Source organism: Athene noctua, chromosome 5 (genome assembly GCF_965140245.1).
Source record: "Athene noctua chromosome 5, bAthNoc1.hap1.1, whole genome shotgun sequence".
Lineage (NCBI taxonomy): Eukaryota > Metazoa > Chordata > Aves > Strigiformes > Strigidae > Athene > Athene noctua.
In genome coordinates, this window is record NC_134041.1 from 28,731,725 (window position 1) to 28,745,779 (window position 14,055).

The following is a 14,055-nucleotide window of genomic DNA, read 5'->3' on the forward strand; positions in this document are numbered from 1 at the left end:
CTCCAGCAAAGGGCTCAGGCTGTAAACATGCCTGTAACAGGCCATGCGGAGGAGCTGGGACATCCACCGAGACCTGCGTGGTTTGAAAGTAGCCTGGCCCGTGGCAAGGAGCAACCTTCACAGTCAGCTCCTTGCTCCACCAGCAGCCACCCCTCCTGCCCCCACCCTCCACCAGGGAGAGCACAGGGAGGCAGGCAGTCTGGCTCAGCACTCCCACTGCTGCCTCCAACATGCTGTATTCTGGGGACCATGGTGGTCATGGGCCCACTTCCCAAAATTTCTTCACCTTTCTGCCTCAACCAGCTATTTAGCTCTTCTCTCTTTCCTTCTCTCCACTTTCCCACTCCCCAGCACCAAGCCCAGGTGCTTGCCACCCCACACATCCCAGTTCCTCTCCCACTGCTCTCCCAAGAGAACACACAGCTTCAGGCTACCACAGCCTCAGTCTTCCCCCACTGAGGCCTCCCCCCCAGTACCTTAACACCACTGTGCCCATCCAGCACAGCCCCCAGACCAGAAACAGGCACCAGCCTGGTCCCTTCCTACTGGGAGGGGGTGAGGAGCAGGTGCTAGCGAAGGCTGTCAGATCCAGGAGGAGTGCAGGAGGTGAGCAGGTCCCTCTGGGAGAGGAGGCATCAGGGCTATGAAAACCACAGGAGGGCTCAGTGCCGGGGAGGATGTGCCGACCCACCAGCTCTACCCTGGAAGTGCTGCCAGGCAGCTGGATAAGTAACACAAGAGATCTCCACACAGCAGAAAGCCACGCTGCTGCCTGCTACTGGAGACAACTGCCCCAGTCATGCCACAGTAGCCCCTGCTGAGAGATGACTCAAGGGATGGGTGTGTGCTTTCATGTCCAGTTTTATTAGTGTTGCATTAGTACCATAAAATAGTTGACGAGGTCGAGCATGTTGCAGTTTGTTCCAAAAAAAGGCTATTTACATTTAATCTGTCTTCATTAAAAAAAAAAACCTAGAACCCAAACAATACAACAATGAAACAGATGGACAACTCAGAAATCTACAAAGTGGTAACGTTCCCCCACATGCCGCGGTCCAGACAAGGCTGGTGGCACACAGCCCTGCTACCCATGCTTGCCAGGCGCTTTCCTGCAGCCACGGCACGTACGCAGCCAGGCAGGCAACGCTCTGGAAACCCTCCAGCCGAGGCGCAAAGCAGCAGCTGGCTGGATACAGCCCCATCCCAGTGCTCTTCCTTAAGGAAACCAGTGATCTGCTTTCCAAGTTGACATGTCCCCTTCTGTCCTAGCCTGTCCCAAAGCAGCCAAGTGACCCTGCAGGAGCCAGCCCTGCCTGGAGCACCTCTCATGAAAACCTCAAGGAAGAGGCTCCAGGAAACCTCTGGGAGATGCTGCTGCTCATTTCTGGCCTTCTCCCTGCTAGACAAACCCAGAGGGAGTATCACAGTAAAATGCCACCACATAGCTATCCCTCGAGATTGAGACGCCCTGAATGAAAGGGACAGAGGCACTGCACCCAGTCTAGCTTCAAGAAAGCTCCAGGGTTCCCAGCCCTTTACCGCTGCATGGTGGGACTGCCCTAATCCCAGCCTTCCTGATCCCTCAGCACACCAAGCACCAGGCAGCTCTGCTGCCTCTCACCAGGATTTTCTCCTTAAACTTGGAGGTGCCAGGTGCAACGCCCTCACCCTGGCTCTCCAGTGCTCCCTCCAGCACATGCTGCTGGTAAGAAACATGACAAGGCCTTTGCTGCAATTGCAGGTTAAGCACAGGGCAGCATGGTTCCTGGCTGAGTTTGATGATGGAAAGCAAACAGGCACATCTCCTCCAGACCCAGAAACCTCCCAGCCACCTACCCCTGCCCTCTCTGATAAAGCCACAAGCACGTGCTAATCAAAACAGCAAAACACAGCCAAAGAGATAGCAGCTCTCCCCAAACTCATGTGTAATTAAGGAGGACTCTGCAGTTACCGCTGAGATGTAAACAGCAACAACTGAACTGGATGGAAAGTGCAGCGCTGAGCTCAAACAGCCACCCAAGGTGTCCACGAAGTCACCAGCACCGCAGGAGAGCCAGCCCTGACTGAACACTGGCAGGGCTGAGGTCCAGCCTTTGTCTCCAGGAACTCAACCCGAAGGACCAGGAAGCACTCAAAGTGCAACATGATGCCACAAAAACCTTCCATCTTTCATCTGCTTGCCAGTGCTGTTAAACTAGGTCAGCGTCGCACAGCCCAGTGCAGCAGGGAGCCTGTTTCTGAGACCTCACCTCTCAGTGAGGTGGGGGCCCTTCACCCAAGAGCATCTGGAAACCAGCTGCTTTGAGAAGCCACAGCCAGGGGAGCAGGAGATACAAGCTCTGCAGGGAGCAGGAGCGAGCTCTGGGACACAAAAGGACTGGGGCACCAGCACCCCCTGGCCCAGATGCTGCCCGCTCCAGCCCCTGCCTTCAAAGCAAGCCCTGTCTAATGCCAGTGGGCAAGATAACACCACTGCGTTTCTTTGTTCCAGTTGCGCCTTCCCTGTCAAAATTCTTATGAGCCAGATGCAGAGCAGTGCCGTCTCTGCTCTAAGCCATCCTTCTGCACTCACCGACTTGTACACAACCACATAACCCCACCAGGCCGGTGCAGCTCTGCAGGTACAGACCCATCACTGCCCCGGCCACGCTCCCTCCAGCTGGCGGGGCTGGCTCACAGCTGGGTACCCCCAGGAAACTGTTGGGGAAGCTTGGAGGGTGGGAGTCCTGAGATCAATCAGTCACTTGTGTCACTGGGTGCAAAGTACCTTCCCAAAGCAGCGAGCCACACGCATGCTTTGACACTCATTTTCCTTAGAGACAGAAACCTGCTTCTCCTCCAGATGGTGAAAGAAGCAGCTGCACAAAGTGGCTCCACAAGATACAAGAAAAACAACAGAGGCACGACACCCTGATCAGCATAGCACCACCAAACTCACATGCCAGCCCTTGCCTCCAAAGCTGGGAGACACCACAGCCACCCCCTGGGCACACAGCTGCCCGCAGGCAGGCCCAGCCTGCCACTGCTGGACTCCAGGAGGACAAGGCTGAGAAGCTGTGATGTTTCCTTGCATGGAAGAGGCATTTCAGAGCAATGGTAACTTTCTGCAGGGGAGAGACCCGGCAGAGAAGCAAGTCCTCAGGTCTCAGGCATACAGAGAGTTTCCGGGTGAATTCCCTTGTATAAAGTTAGAACAATCACAAACCAATGTGAAATGCAATGAGCAGAAGTGTTTCTCTCACACGTACACACACATACACAGTAGAGCAGGGCAACACACATTTGATAGGCAGGACCCTGGGAATCCTGTCCTACTACCGTTTGTTTCTTTACAGTAGGTTGAAATATAAAGAGGAGCACAGTGATGGTTTCCCCCTCACCCCCAAAGTAAACAAAGTTATTGCAGTCGGTCAGTCCACCCCACCTCTGCAGCAATAACACGCTCCGGCACCGAGAGCTGCCCAGGCTGTGTGCAGCTCCTGATGCTGGAACCCAGCCCAATCACTCTTTGTCACACCAGCGTGAGACTTGAGGAAGAAATCACACACTGACTAATTTCCTTCAAAAAGCTTTTTTTTTTTATGCAACAGCCTCAATAAAGAAAAAGAAGTGATGTGCTTATACACCATCTCCCACGCTACGGCTGCTAGGCAACACTATACAGTCCCAGAGCATCAGCTCAGGTCAACCGAAAACACACAAACTGAACTGATGGACACGATGACATTTGAACTACAGCCGAGCTTCTGCCACAGCCAAGAGCTAACAGACGGCAGGCAGACCTGCCCGCAGGGCTGCGGGAAGAAACAAGAGTATTGCAGCTAGACAATATGTCCTGCCCAGCAGCATGCCACAGGGCATGGGACCATGTCCTCCTCCCCTGCATGGATTGAAGGGAATACCCAGGCGCTGGCCAAGTAGGTTGCACTTGTGCAGGGAAAGGGTTTCATGAGATTGGAGTCGGTGAAGCAGCCTGTGCTGCAAGCTGCAATAGGTGCTAGATCCAGCAGGGACCATGCTCTTGCCTAATAGCCCCTCACTCCCCATCAGCAGGAGAAGGCCTAACAGAGCACGCCACTACTGCCCCAGCCCAGAACAACCCTGGGTGGTCCCTGCACAGAGCAGGACCTGCCAAGCAGGGCAAAGCAGGTTCCCCAAGCCTTTAAAAACCCAAGGGTAAGGGATCAAACAAACAAAGACAAAAAAAAAAAAAAAAAAAAAGAGAAAGGTCCTAAAGCATCACTGCCCTCAGAAAGTGCCTTCTGGAAATGCTCAGAGCCTGGCCTGCCCACAAGGGTGGGACACAAAAGGATCCCATCAAAAACTTCTTCCTTACCCTGAAATGCTGGAGATGTCTGTTCTCCCACCCGGCAAGCACACTGCTCCCCAAAACCCATCTGCCACCTGCTCCCAGTCCCTCCCAGGAACAACTCAGGAAGCCTGGAGAGGACAGAAGGCTACATCTGCAGCACCTGGAGCTGCCCAGACCCATAGCTTGTCATGGTGTCTCCTTGTAAGAGCATCCCCTTGGCCTGGCACCCCAAGTGTCTCTGGCAGCAGCGAGGTGTACAAAGGGAATACAAGTGCAGCCAGAGACAAGGCAACAGTGGGAGACACCCAAAAACCTCACTCCTCCATCTCACAGGACATCTTGCTGCCTGAGGCAGACAGAGAACCTGGCTGGCTCCATCCCCTCTTGCATCCCAGCTACAGCTTCCACTGTACCTTGGGACTGAAACCCAAAGCCTCAATGCACAGGCAGTACTGTGCCAGGGAAAAAGCATATCCTGCTGGGGAAGGGATGCAACCCACAGAGAAAACCCTGTGGGGAGGAATACTCAGAAAGCAGAAGGTGTGGACAACATCCACCTACAGAGCAGCCCATGAGAGGCTGCCTATACCCCACATACTTCATTTTTTTGTTACAGTCTCTCAGTCCCTATGAGGAGAGGTTCAAGGGCATGACAAAAAGGCACCCCTGCAGTGGCCCTGAAACCAGACAGTCTGCACCCAGCCCAGGAAAGTTCATGAGGGAGCCCAGTGCGGTCAGGGCAGGACAAAGGCAGCAGATAAAGCAACCCACGCTACCTCACGTGTGCGGTTTGACAGATGGACCGGAAGGCAGCTGGACATGCAGAGCACCTGGCTGGCTCCCAGTCCAGCCACTACAGTGCTGCAGTGATGGATCTCTTCACAGACAACGGCTCATCTTCCTGGGTTTGTTTTTTTGGCAATTTTTTTTTTTTTTTAGAAAGCATTAAAAAAATCTGCAGCTGTTAAAAAAAAAATCCTTTCCCTTTAGAGGCTGGACGAGGTTTAATTGACAGGTAAATAATCGGTGTGAGTATGTAAATAGCAGCGACCCCACTGACGTGGCATCCCCCAGCAGCGCAGCCAGCTGCAGGGACACTGTGACTGGCTCAGTTTGGTCACTGTCACAGATCTGGGACACTGGAGTTTCCTTACACCTAGTGTTTCCCTCATTCCTGTTCCTGCACAATGCTCCTCAGGCATTGCTTCTGCACAAACACCGGCCTGTCCCTGTGGCAGACTCCATGCTCTGAAGGGGATCTCCTCTCCAGACCTCCCTAGCTATGCAAGTGGTTTGTTTTTCAAACTGGACAGCTGAACTCACTCCAGACTTGCTGATCTCTCAATCCTTTGGCAGCAGGAAGAAAGACTGGCCATCTTTTTTTTCTAGAAATACAGGGGGAGGGGGTCAAATGCACCATAATGCACATGATCTTCCGCAAAATTTGTTTGAGCTGATCCACGGCTCCCCCAGCCCACTCATACCAATGAGGTCTCAGGTTAATAAGCAGTGCAGTTATTCAGCTATCTGCTCATAAGTGGTAGGTGTTCTTGGGCAGGTTGCCTGCTCCTGCCAACTCCCCCACAACTTCATGTTGTCAGCACATCTATATTTAAGACAGGATTTTTTTGCCTTTGTTTAAAGGGGTTTCCTTCCCTTGTAGTAAACTTAAGAGTTAATAGAAAAAAGTAATTCAAAAGTAATCCAAGCACATCTGTAATTAATTCTGCAGGACAGGGCAGAGCGACGCGAGTCAGAGTTGGCACGCAATTCCTGGCTCCTGGTGTGCAGTCCTCGGGACAGAGAGAAGGTCCCTCCGCTGAGCAAGGCTAGAAGTTAGATTTGGAGTGTCCGAATATGCAGATGGGAAAGTGCTTGACATGAGAGGACCACTGTGCTGCCAGCTGAAAGAACTTGACATCATTCCATTCCACCCCGTCGATCAGGACTGCAGGGGAGGGTAAAAAGAGAGGAGAGTTAGAAAATACCAAGTGGAAGCGGCCAACCTCGAACAGCTTTGTTAGAAACCAACCTGCAGTTGACAGAGGGAGGCCCAGCCATGTTCTGTGCTCAGGGTACATGCTGCTCTGCCTGGCTACCCCACTGCTGTCAACAGCTGCACACACAGGGGAGAAAGGCTCCCAGAGCGGACCAGGTTTAAGGAGAACAGCTCAGATTGTTGTTCCAGCATCACTCACTGACACTGGAGCTCCCCAGACTGCTGATTTCAGCATCACCTGATTTGATTTCTCGAATTTCCTAAACACTCCATTTTCTTTTTTGGGCAAATGTACTCTTAGAGATGGACATCAGTCTCTCCTCGCTGGCACTCTTAACCAGGAGATCCATGTCTCCTAAAGAGGCGACACGTGTTCTGTGAACACCCCTCACACTCACCAGTCTCACAGGGACTGGGCCAGGATTAAGGAAGTGACCTAAGCAGATCCGTCTGCTGTTAACAGTGGTGGGGATTATCAACTGAATAGGCTACAGGGATATTTTGGAAACCGGATGCACAGCTGCACTGACAGTCACTTTAAGTCTGTCTGGAAGATACATACACAGCTCCTGCTGTGGCGTGCCTTTGTGCCAGAACCCTGCTTAGAGCAACAGCCACACTTTCACCACTCTCCACCACTTGCACCAGATGTGCAAGAGAAACAGAGAATGACAGGGAGAGGAACGGAGCCTGGCCTAACCCTTGTCCTCATCTAGGACACTGACTCAGATGAGTTCCTAGGTAAGGGATTATCTTCCCATCTCCCAGACCTATTAACACATTCCCCCCTGATGGACACAACCAAGCCTATTCCCCTGGAACACCCCCATTACACTGGCTCCAGGGCATAGGGCAGGACAGCAGGTCAGCCCTTTGCCTGGAGGATAAGCTGGCAGCTGAGCCTCACCCCAGAGCCTGATGGGACACAAGCACTGCACTTACCACGCAGCATGTTCTGCTGATGTTTCGCTGTGCAAATCAACCTGCTGATTCCTTCAATACACTGGCTCTTTGACTCAATCTCCTTGTCTTTTGTTTTCTTGGGCAAAAACATCACTGGAAGAAAATTAAACCAGCACACAGTGAATCTCTGTCACTCAAGTCTTGATGCAGCTCCTGTGAGTATTTGCATTTAACATTCATGTCTGAAAACACTAATTTTAGCTCCTAAAATCATCCCGGCTTGGCAGGAGTCTGTCTGTCAGTGCTCAGCACCATCACCTATGCACACGGACATCTTAGTCCTCTGTGTCTCTACTGAAGCATTCCCAGCTCATAGCCCAGGCCCCAGAGGGCACCCTGAAGATAACTCCACCAGGGAAAACAGCAGCATCTGTAGCGGCCCCAGCCTGGACCCTGTGCTGAGCCAAGGGGATGTGCCGGGTGGCCACACCACCTAGGGGGAGTCTCACACACTGCAGACAGCTGTGGGGCAGCTCTACGCTCCTGCCTGCCCATCTGTGGGCAGGTTTGCTGCACCAACACCTGCCCAACAGGAGCTGGGCTGCACACACACCGGGAGAGTAGGAGGGACTACAAACTATGGGCAGTTGGTGGAGAAAGAAGGCGTTAGGAGAGCTAAAAAGGGTCCAGTTCTCTGAGAACTCCTTGAATGCATGAGCAAAGTTCTACAAACTGGCTTCACAAAAGATGGTGGTGTTGAACACCACTGCTCCAGGCTGGGCCAGCCCCAGTGAAGAACGTTTGAGTGTCTCAGGTTTGATTCTCCCATAGGCACACCACTTAAAAAGGGGTAGGAGCTCTGGTACCAGCAGTGCCACAGCTACGTTGGCCTGGTAGGTACCTGGCTGCAGGGTTACGGACCCATGTCACGCAGGCACTGGTCCAGGAGACTCTATCAGCCTTCTCTCAGCGCTCCCAAAACCCTGCTTCCACTTGGAATGGCTCCCAGACCCACAGGCAGGAAGACGTCGTGAAGGACAGCTACTGGCAGTTGAATGTAAGTGATGCCTGCTCCTTCCTCGAAAAATACTTCCTCACTGCAGAGCTGTTCTCCATGTCTAATATAGTTTACATTACCAAGGCCAGGAGCAAATACAGAATTACTGACATTTCAAATGCTTTTTTCATTTGTTTGTTTTGAAAAAATAAAGCCATAAGTTTAAAAGAAGATTAAAAAAAAAAGTTACTATCAGGCTTTGTGCTTGAGAGCATTTCTCTTCTACCTCCTTTTCCCACAACACACTCTGCACAAGAACGTAAGAGCCCCTGTAGAAGAGCTTGCACTGCTGCAACCCTGCTCTGCGAGACACTACCTCCTGTAGGTACAAGCATGCCTAGTGATGGCTTGGCAGGTCTGCCTGGTGCGTTTGTCTGGCTGTGACAGTGGTATTTTAACATGAGGACACCACGTCAAATGCAGCAAAATGTCTCTGCTGGGGCTGCTGCCATATGCTACAACAAGATGGGATGCACACACATCCTGCCTCTGCCTGCACCTCTGTCATGTGGCATAGGAGAGACTAGAGCACAGAGCTGTACAGCCTGAAGGGTCATGGTACATGCTGCCTCTTACCTAATCCAACACCCCAAAGTAGCACCAGCAGGCTCACAAGGGACACAGGGAAGCTGTTCAGAACAACGTACCTCCTGGCTTTCTGCACAGCCACCCACAAATGGCATTGCTCTATCCCCACCTTTGTTCCTTTGAGCTATACCCTCTCAGCTGTTCAGCTGTTCAGGTGAACACGTCCCCTTTTTACAGCACAAAGAGGAACCACCCTTTCAACTCTATCACCTTATGCAGTCACTTCTCATCTACAGACACACTAAGATTTTGGGGATAAAAATATGACTAAGGTGTTATAATGCAGGACAAGTCAGGCAGCCCTGGAGCAACAGAACAGGCAGAGCAGCATTGCATTCTTGGCCTTTGGCAACAGTAAATGTGTCCACCTTACCTTTCTTGTTCTTCTCTTTTGTCACGACAGTCATGGACATTGTTGGAGTGGTGGTAATCTCACCGCTGGCAGGTAACCTGCTGACCTGAAGGGACCGGAAAGTGCATTTCAGTGTGTTTTTGGTAGCGGAGGGGTCCTTCTTCTCTGGGTCTCTCTTTCTGTCCATGGGTGGAGCTGCAATCCAGTAATCCACCTGCAGGCCCATCAACTCGGCACCGAGGCTCTGGCTAGAAAACAAGAGAAGGAGGTAATTTCTGTACAGCACTCAGCAGAGGTCCCCCCGTCTGTGTTTTCTCAGCATGGTTGACATTCCTGACCAGCTGGTCAGAGGTCAAGTGCCTGGCTCTTTGGGAAATCACGCAGCAATGTTTTGTAGTGAGACGCAATAGTCACAAAAGTACAAGAAGTCATCACTGAGTGATGCAGCCAGGGTCACATTACATGGTGGCATTGGCTTGGCAGCACAGAACTGCAATGAGCCGAGAAAAGCTGACTTGCTGTGCAGCCACAGGGACGAGCAGCAGGAAAGGGAGCAGACAAGCAGTTCCCTAATGTGATGCTGAGCTCAGTAACTCAGACAGCAAAAGCAACCCCTGAGGTGGCCCAGATCACTTCCAGTCTTTGAGTGGGGAAGGGAGGCTGTGAGCACCTTGCTGCTGCCTCCTGAGCACTGATGAGTGAACGACTCTGGCAAGATACACCTCTAAACTGAGGTGAACAAATAGCCGGTGGGTCCCTGAACATCAGGCACGCAGTTCCCAGTCTCTCTGACTTGCTTCCATCTCCTGGGTTCATAAGCTCTTTCTGTCAGAAGCTGCTTTGCTTCCTGTCCAGATGCTCCACCAGGTCACACAGGATCTCTGCTCTCCCCAGGTCCCTGCTGGCACGGGGTGATCTGCCCCACAGCCCTGTTGTGTGCTGGGGAATTCCAGTGCTGGGAAAACACTCTGCCAGTCCTGTGATGTTTGCTAAACAATGGCAGATTTCAGGACATGATCTGCTGTTGAAAACTCCCGTGCATTGTGTGGTGTGGTAACAGATGTGCATCACCAAACAGGCTGCCAGACTTATCTTGAGCCAGAAAAGGGAAGATGAGCAGTCCAGGAAATTCCACCCCTGCCTGCCCCTGCTTCTCACTAGCTAACCCCAAGTGGAGCAGGGGTTTATCATTCAGCAGACCTCAGCTGACAGCCTATACTTCTTTCTACACAAGGACAGAGTGTGGAATAACACACAAGTACTAGACAAAAATCAGTTTATCTATGACTCTGTCCCCTGTTTGAGAAACGGCAACTAAGAAAGGCAAATCTGTGATCTTGTGTGAACTATGCATCCCTCTACACTGCCTAAGAGGAAACTCCCAATGTAAAACAAGGACGTTCAATCATTAAAGTCCTCTCACCAAATCATTTCCTTCTCTTTGCCATTTATTCAGCTGAAAGCCAGACAACAAAGCAGAGTTATCTTTAATCACCAAACCCAGGGCCATTTCAGAAGTGAGATTCTTTAAGGGTGATGTTTTGGAGACACAGCCAAAAAACTTGGGTTTTAAGGCTCCTTTCCATCACATTTCTCATCTCAGTTGTAAAGGCAGAGTATACAAATGTTCACTATGCCCAGGAAGGATTTTCTGTTCCATTCCCAGTTAAATGTGTGGCTTAATCTTTCAGTCTGGGTCACCCTCTACCCCCTGTGCTGTCACATACAGATCAGTGGAGATGGAACAATGCTGAACCTAAACTTCCTCATTTCTTGATGATTCTACCACACAGCATAAAACCAAGAAGTACTAGGTTACTAGAGACAGGGTGTCAACTTTAGATATATCATGTCCATGGCTCACAACATGACTAGCCTACACTCAGGTAGACCTGTGGATACAGGTTCCCAAACAACTTCCACCTTTGGAAGGCCCACCATGAGAAGTCAGCTCTGCTCTCCAGAGCCTGCACAGCCCCCAGCTCTCTGCACTGCCAGCCAGCAGCTGCTGGGACCAGCCTGGGGCAGACAGGACTGCCCTGCCAGCCAACCACAGGACGCCAACAGGAGGGACTTGAGGAACTGGGCCTCCTGGCACAGACTAATGGCCACTAACACCTTCCAGTTGTGGGGCACCTGCTACACTGGGGCTTCCACATTTCCATTTCCTCTTGTTAAAAGGGAACTCTCAAGCCTGTTTAAGAAGTCAGAGGTTGAAGGTCCTTGCAGGGCTCTCTGGGGTGGGCAGGAAAGGTCCTCAATTCTGTCTCCAACAGGGACAGTAGGAGACGCTGCTTAGGGAGAGCACGTGAGCCCAGTCTCTCACTGCAGAGAATTCCTCAGCCTGATAAACACAGGATTAGGGGTATCAGAAGGGACACTCTTGAATCATTCTTTAGTATCTATTAACAGATCTGCTGTCAATGTCCTTGTCTAACCCTGCTTTGATCTGCTGATCCTTCTGCCACAGAAGCAGAAGAGACGGACATGGTCCCAATACGCCTTTCCTGCTGCATGCTTAAGTCCCTTCCTTTCTCCCTTTCACTTAACCTCTTGCCAGTGTCACTGTGTGCCCCCAGGTCTTGTACCACAGGTTTGTGAACAACAGTTTAATATTCAAATAAACACACCACCACTGTGATTTTGCAAATCTTGAGTAGCTTACATTTTTCCCTCCTCCCTCAAACCAGAGTCCAAGACTTCCAGTGTCCCCTCAGAAGGCTGCTGCTCTGCCTCCTTGATCTTAACTGCTCTGAACCTTTAGCTTCACTGTGTGTTTCTGGGTACCAGAACTGCACACAAAGCGTTAGACAGCTATGGCAATGTTTTGTGCAGCAACAAAATGAGAGTCCTGGACAGAGTTATTTTTTACTGGCAGTTTTCTAGTGGTTTCCTCCCTTCACCCCTAAAAACTGCAGCTAAGTCAGAGCTTCACATTGCCTACAGGTGCTGTCTCCTTACTATTCTGATATGCTTTCAGGCATACAAAAGAACAGGACCTGCAATTCCACTATGCCATCTTAAAACTGTCAGCTCTATCCTCACAGAGAAAAAGCCTGCTCCCTCCACAGAGTCACTCTGACCTTGGTCCCAAAAACTATAAGAATTGTAAAGGGTTGGGCTAGCACCCATGTGTATTAGCCAGTATTTTCTTTGGCTATGTATCTCCCCATGAGAATCCAGTCTCAAAGGGAAAATACCAGCAGATGGAGTACACAAACCTTCCCAAACAGACTGCCACAATGGCTCATCAGAATCAGGGTTTCTGCCAGACTATCAGAAACAAGGCTGCCCCTTCTAGTTGAAATGTGTCTGCTCTTGAGAAGTGCAGCCTTCCCATTGGGTGCAAGATCCCCTCCGACCTCGCCAGCTCCTTGTTGGCCAGCAAGGACACAGTCACTCCAGAGGCAAAAGAGGTGAAGGGGAAAGGTGACAACTTAAGTGTTTGCTAGGGAGGAAGAAAGCAGAGCTATGGGTTTTCCTTTAGAAGACTTTTTCTCTCTCATATATATGTCAAATAAGACAGCCAAGGACACTGTAAAGGAGGCAAAACATGCTTTACCTTGAGGACGAGAAGTTGCCTGTGACAGACGGTGAGGAAGGTGGTGTGGGGGAGGCTTCTTTCACAGCAGGAGACACAGAAGGTGGAGTAGAAGAAAGGACACTGGAGCTTGAGGGAGCTGCATCATCAGAGTCACCTTGCAGAAAAGAAGTCAAACTGTTTGTCTAGGTTTGTCTCACAGCCCAGCACATGCATGCTGGGATAGCTCAGTCTCTTTGCCCACACTCCTGCTGCACAGACAGACTCTGTTCAGACTCAGTCCAGAGATCAGCTAGCCCATCAGCTCAGACTGCCTCCACATGTAAACCACCAGACTTTCTATGTCTGAGTAAGAGGCAGAGACATTCACACTCCTCTGCATTCCCCACATGGCATTTGCTCTCCTAGGGTTTGCTCCCAGATGATTTTGAGCCTCCTGCACAGTCAGAGCCCAGCCCATTATCCTGCTGGGGAACCTCCCCATGCAACCACTGTGGGGCAGCACCACTCCGAGACTCTTGGAGAATCCAGTACCTCTGGGCTGAGCACAGGGATCTGCCCATTCCCTCTGCTTCCATCCTCCACAACCAAGGTACCATTCCTTTCATGTCGACCCTTTTGGATGGTGGGAGGACAGTGGCAGCAAGAAGTAACCCACAGAAGGGCTGCCTCCACACACAAACCCACATGTAACCCAGGCCACAGAAATCAGAGTTTAACAGTGAAAAAATATAAGAAACTATCAGGAGATGAGGAAAAAATATATTCCTGACTAGTAGTGAATATGAAAGGAGAAAACCAGTTCACACTGATAAAACAGCACTACCCCATGTCCATGTGTGTAAGCAGGCAGAATTGTCTAAATCAGCTTTGCACTCTCCCATTAAAAAAAATGGGTCTAAATTTGTTGTCAGATTGGCAAACTGGTTGCCTATCCTGGAGCTCCCAGTGTTAGGCACATGTTTGAGATTGATTTTATTAGGCATTTGAGCCCAGTGTAGGGAAACAGGCATCAACTTCCAATTAACTGCCTCCCCAATTTGGAGCAGGAACCTCAAATTACAATCTACCCCACAGAGAACACACGTAAGAAAAATGTGTGTTTGCACATATGTGAATTGAGCTCCCCTGGATGAGGGTGTGGGAATTCCAGCTGGCCTGTAGCTTCTTGTAAAGTAACAAGAAAAGAGCCTCTTTCAAGAGAAACCTCTCTTTCTGCAGGAAGCTGCTGGGAGTCAAGGCAATGGAACTGGGAGGTAATAAAATCCAATTCCATTTCACAAAACTCCCAAGACATCAGCAA

At 50.8% G+C, this 14,055-nt stretch overlaps 1 protein-coding gene across 7 annotated transcripts in view; it reads right to left on the minus strand.

Annotated features, from left to right (window-relative positions):
• Positions 1-850: 850 nt before the first annotated feature.
• PACS2 (phosphofurin acidic cluster sorting protein 2) overlaps positions 851-14,055 on the minus strand; it is an 83,224-nt gene continuing 70,019 nt past the window's right edge. For all 7 annotated transcript variants that reach the window (XM_074906820.1, XM_074906816.1, XM_074906817.1 and 4 more), the window contains 4 exons: positions 12,774-12,909; positions 9,233-9,459; positions 7,254-7,367; positions 851-6,260 (listed from right to left, as the gene is read on the minus strand). In XM_074906820.1, coding sequence (XP_074762921.1) covers positions 6,142-6,260; positions 7,254-7,367; positions 9,233-9,459; positions 12,774-12,909 — 596 coding nt within the window. In that variant the 3' untranslated portion in view covers positions 851-6,141. The remainder of the gene's footprint in view (positions 6,261-7,253; positions 7,368-9,232; positions 9,460-12,773; positions 12,910-14,055) is intronic.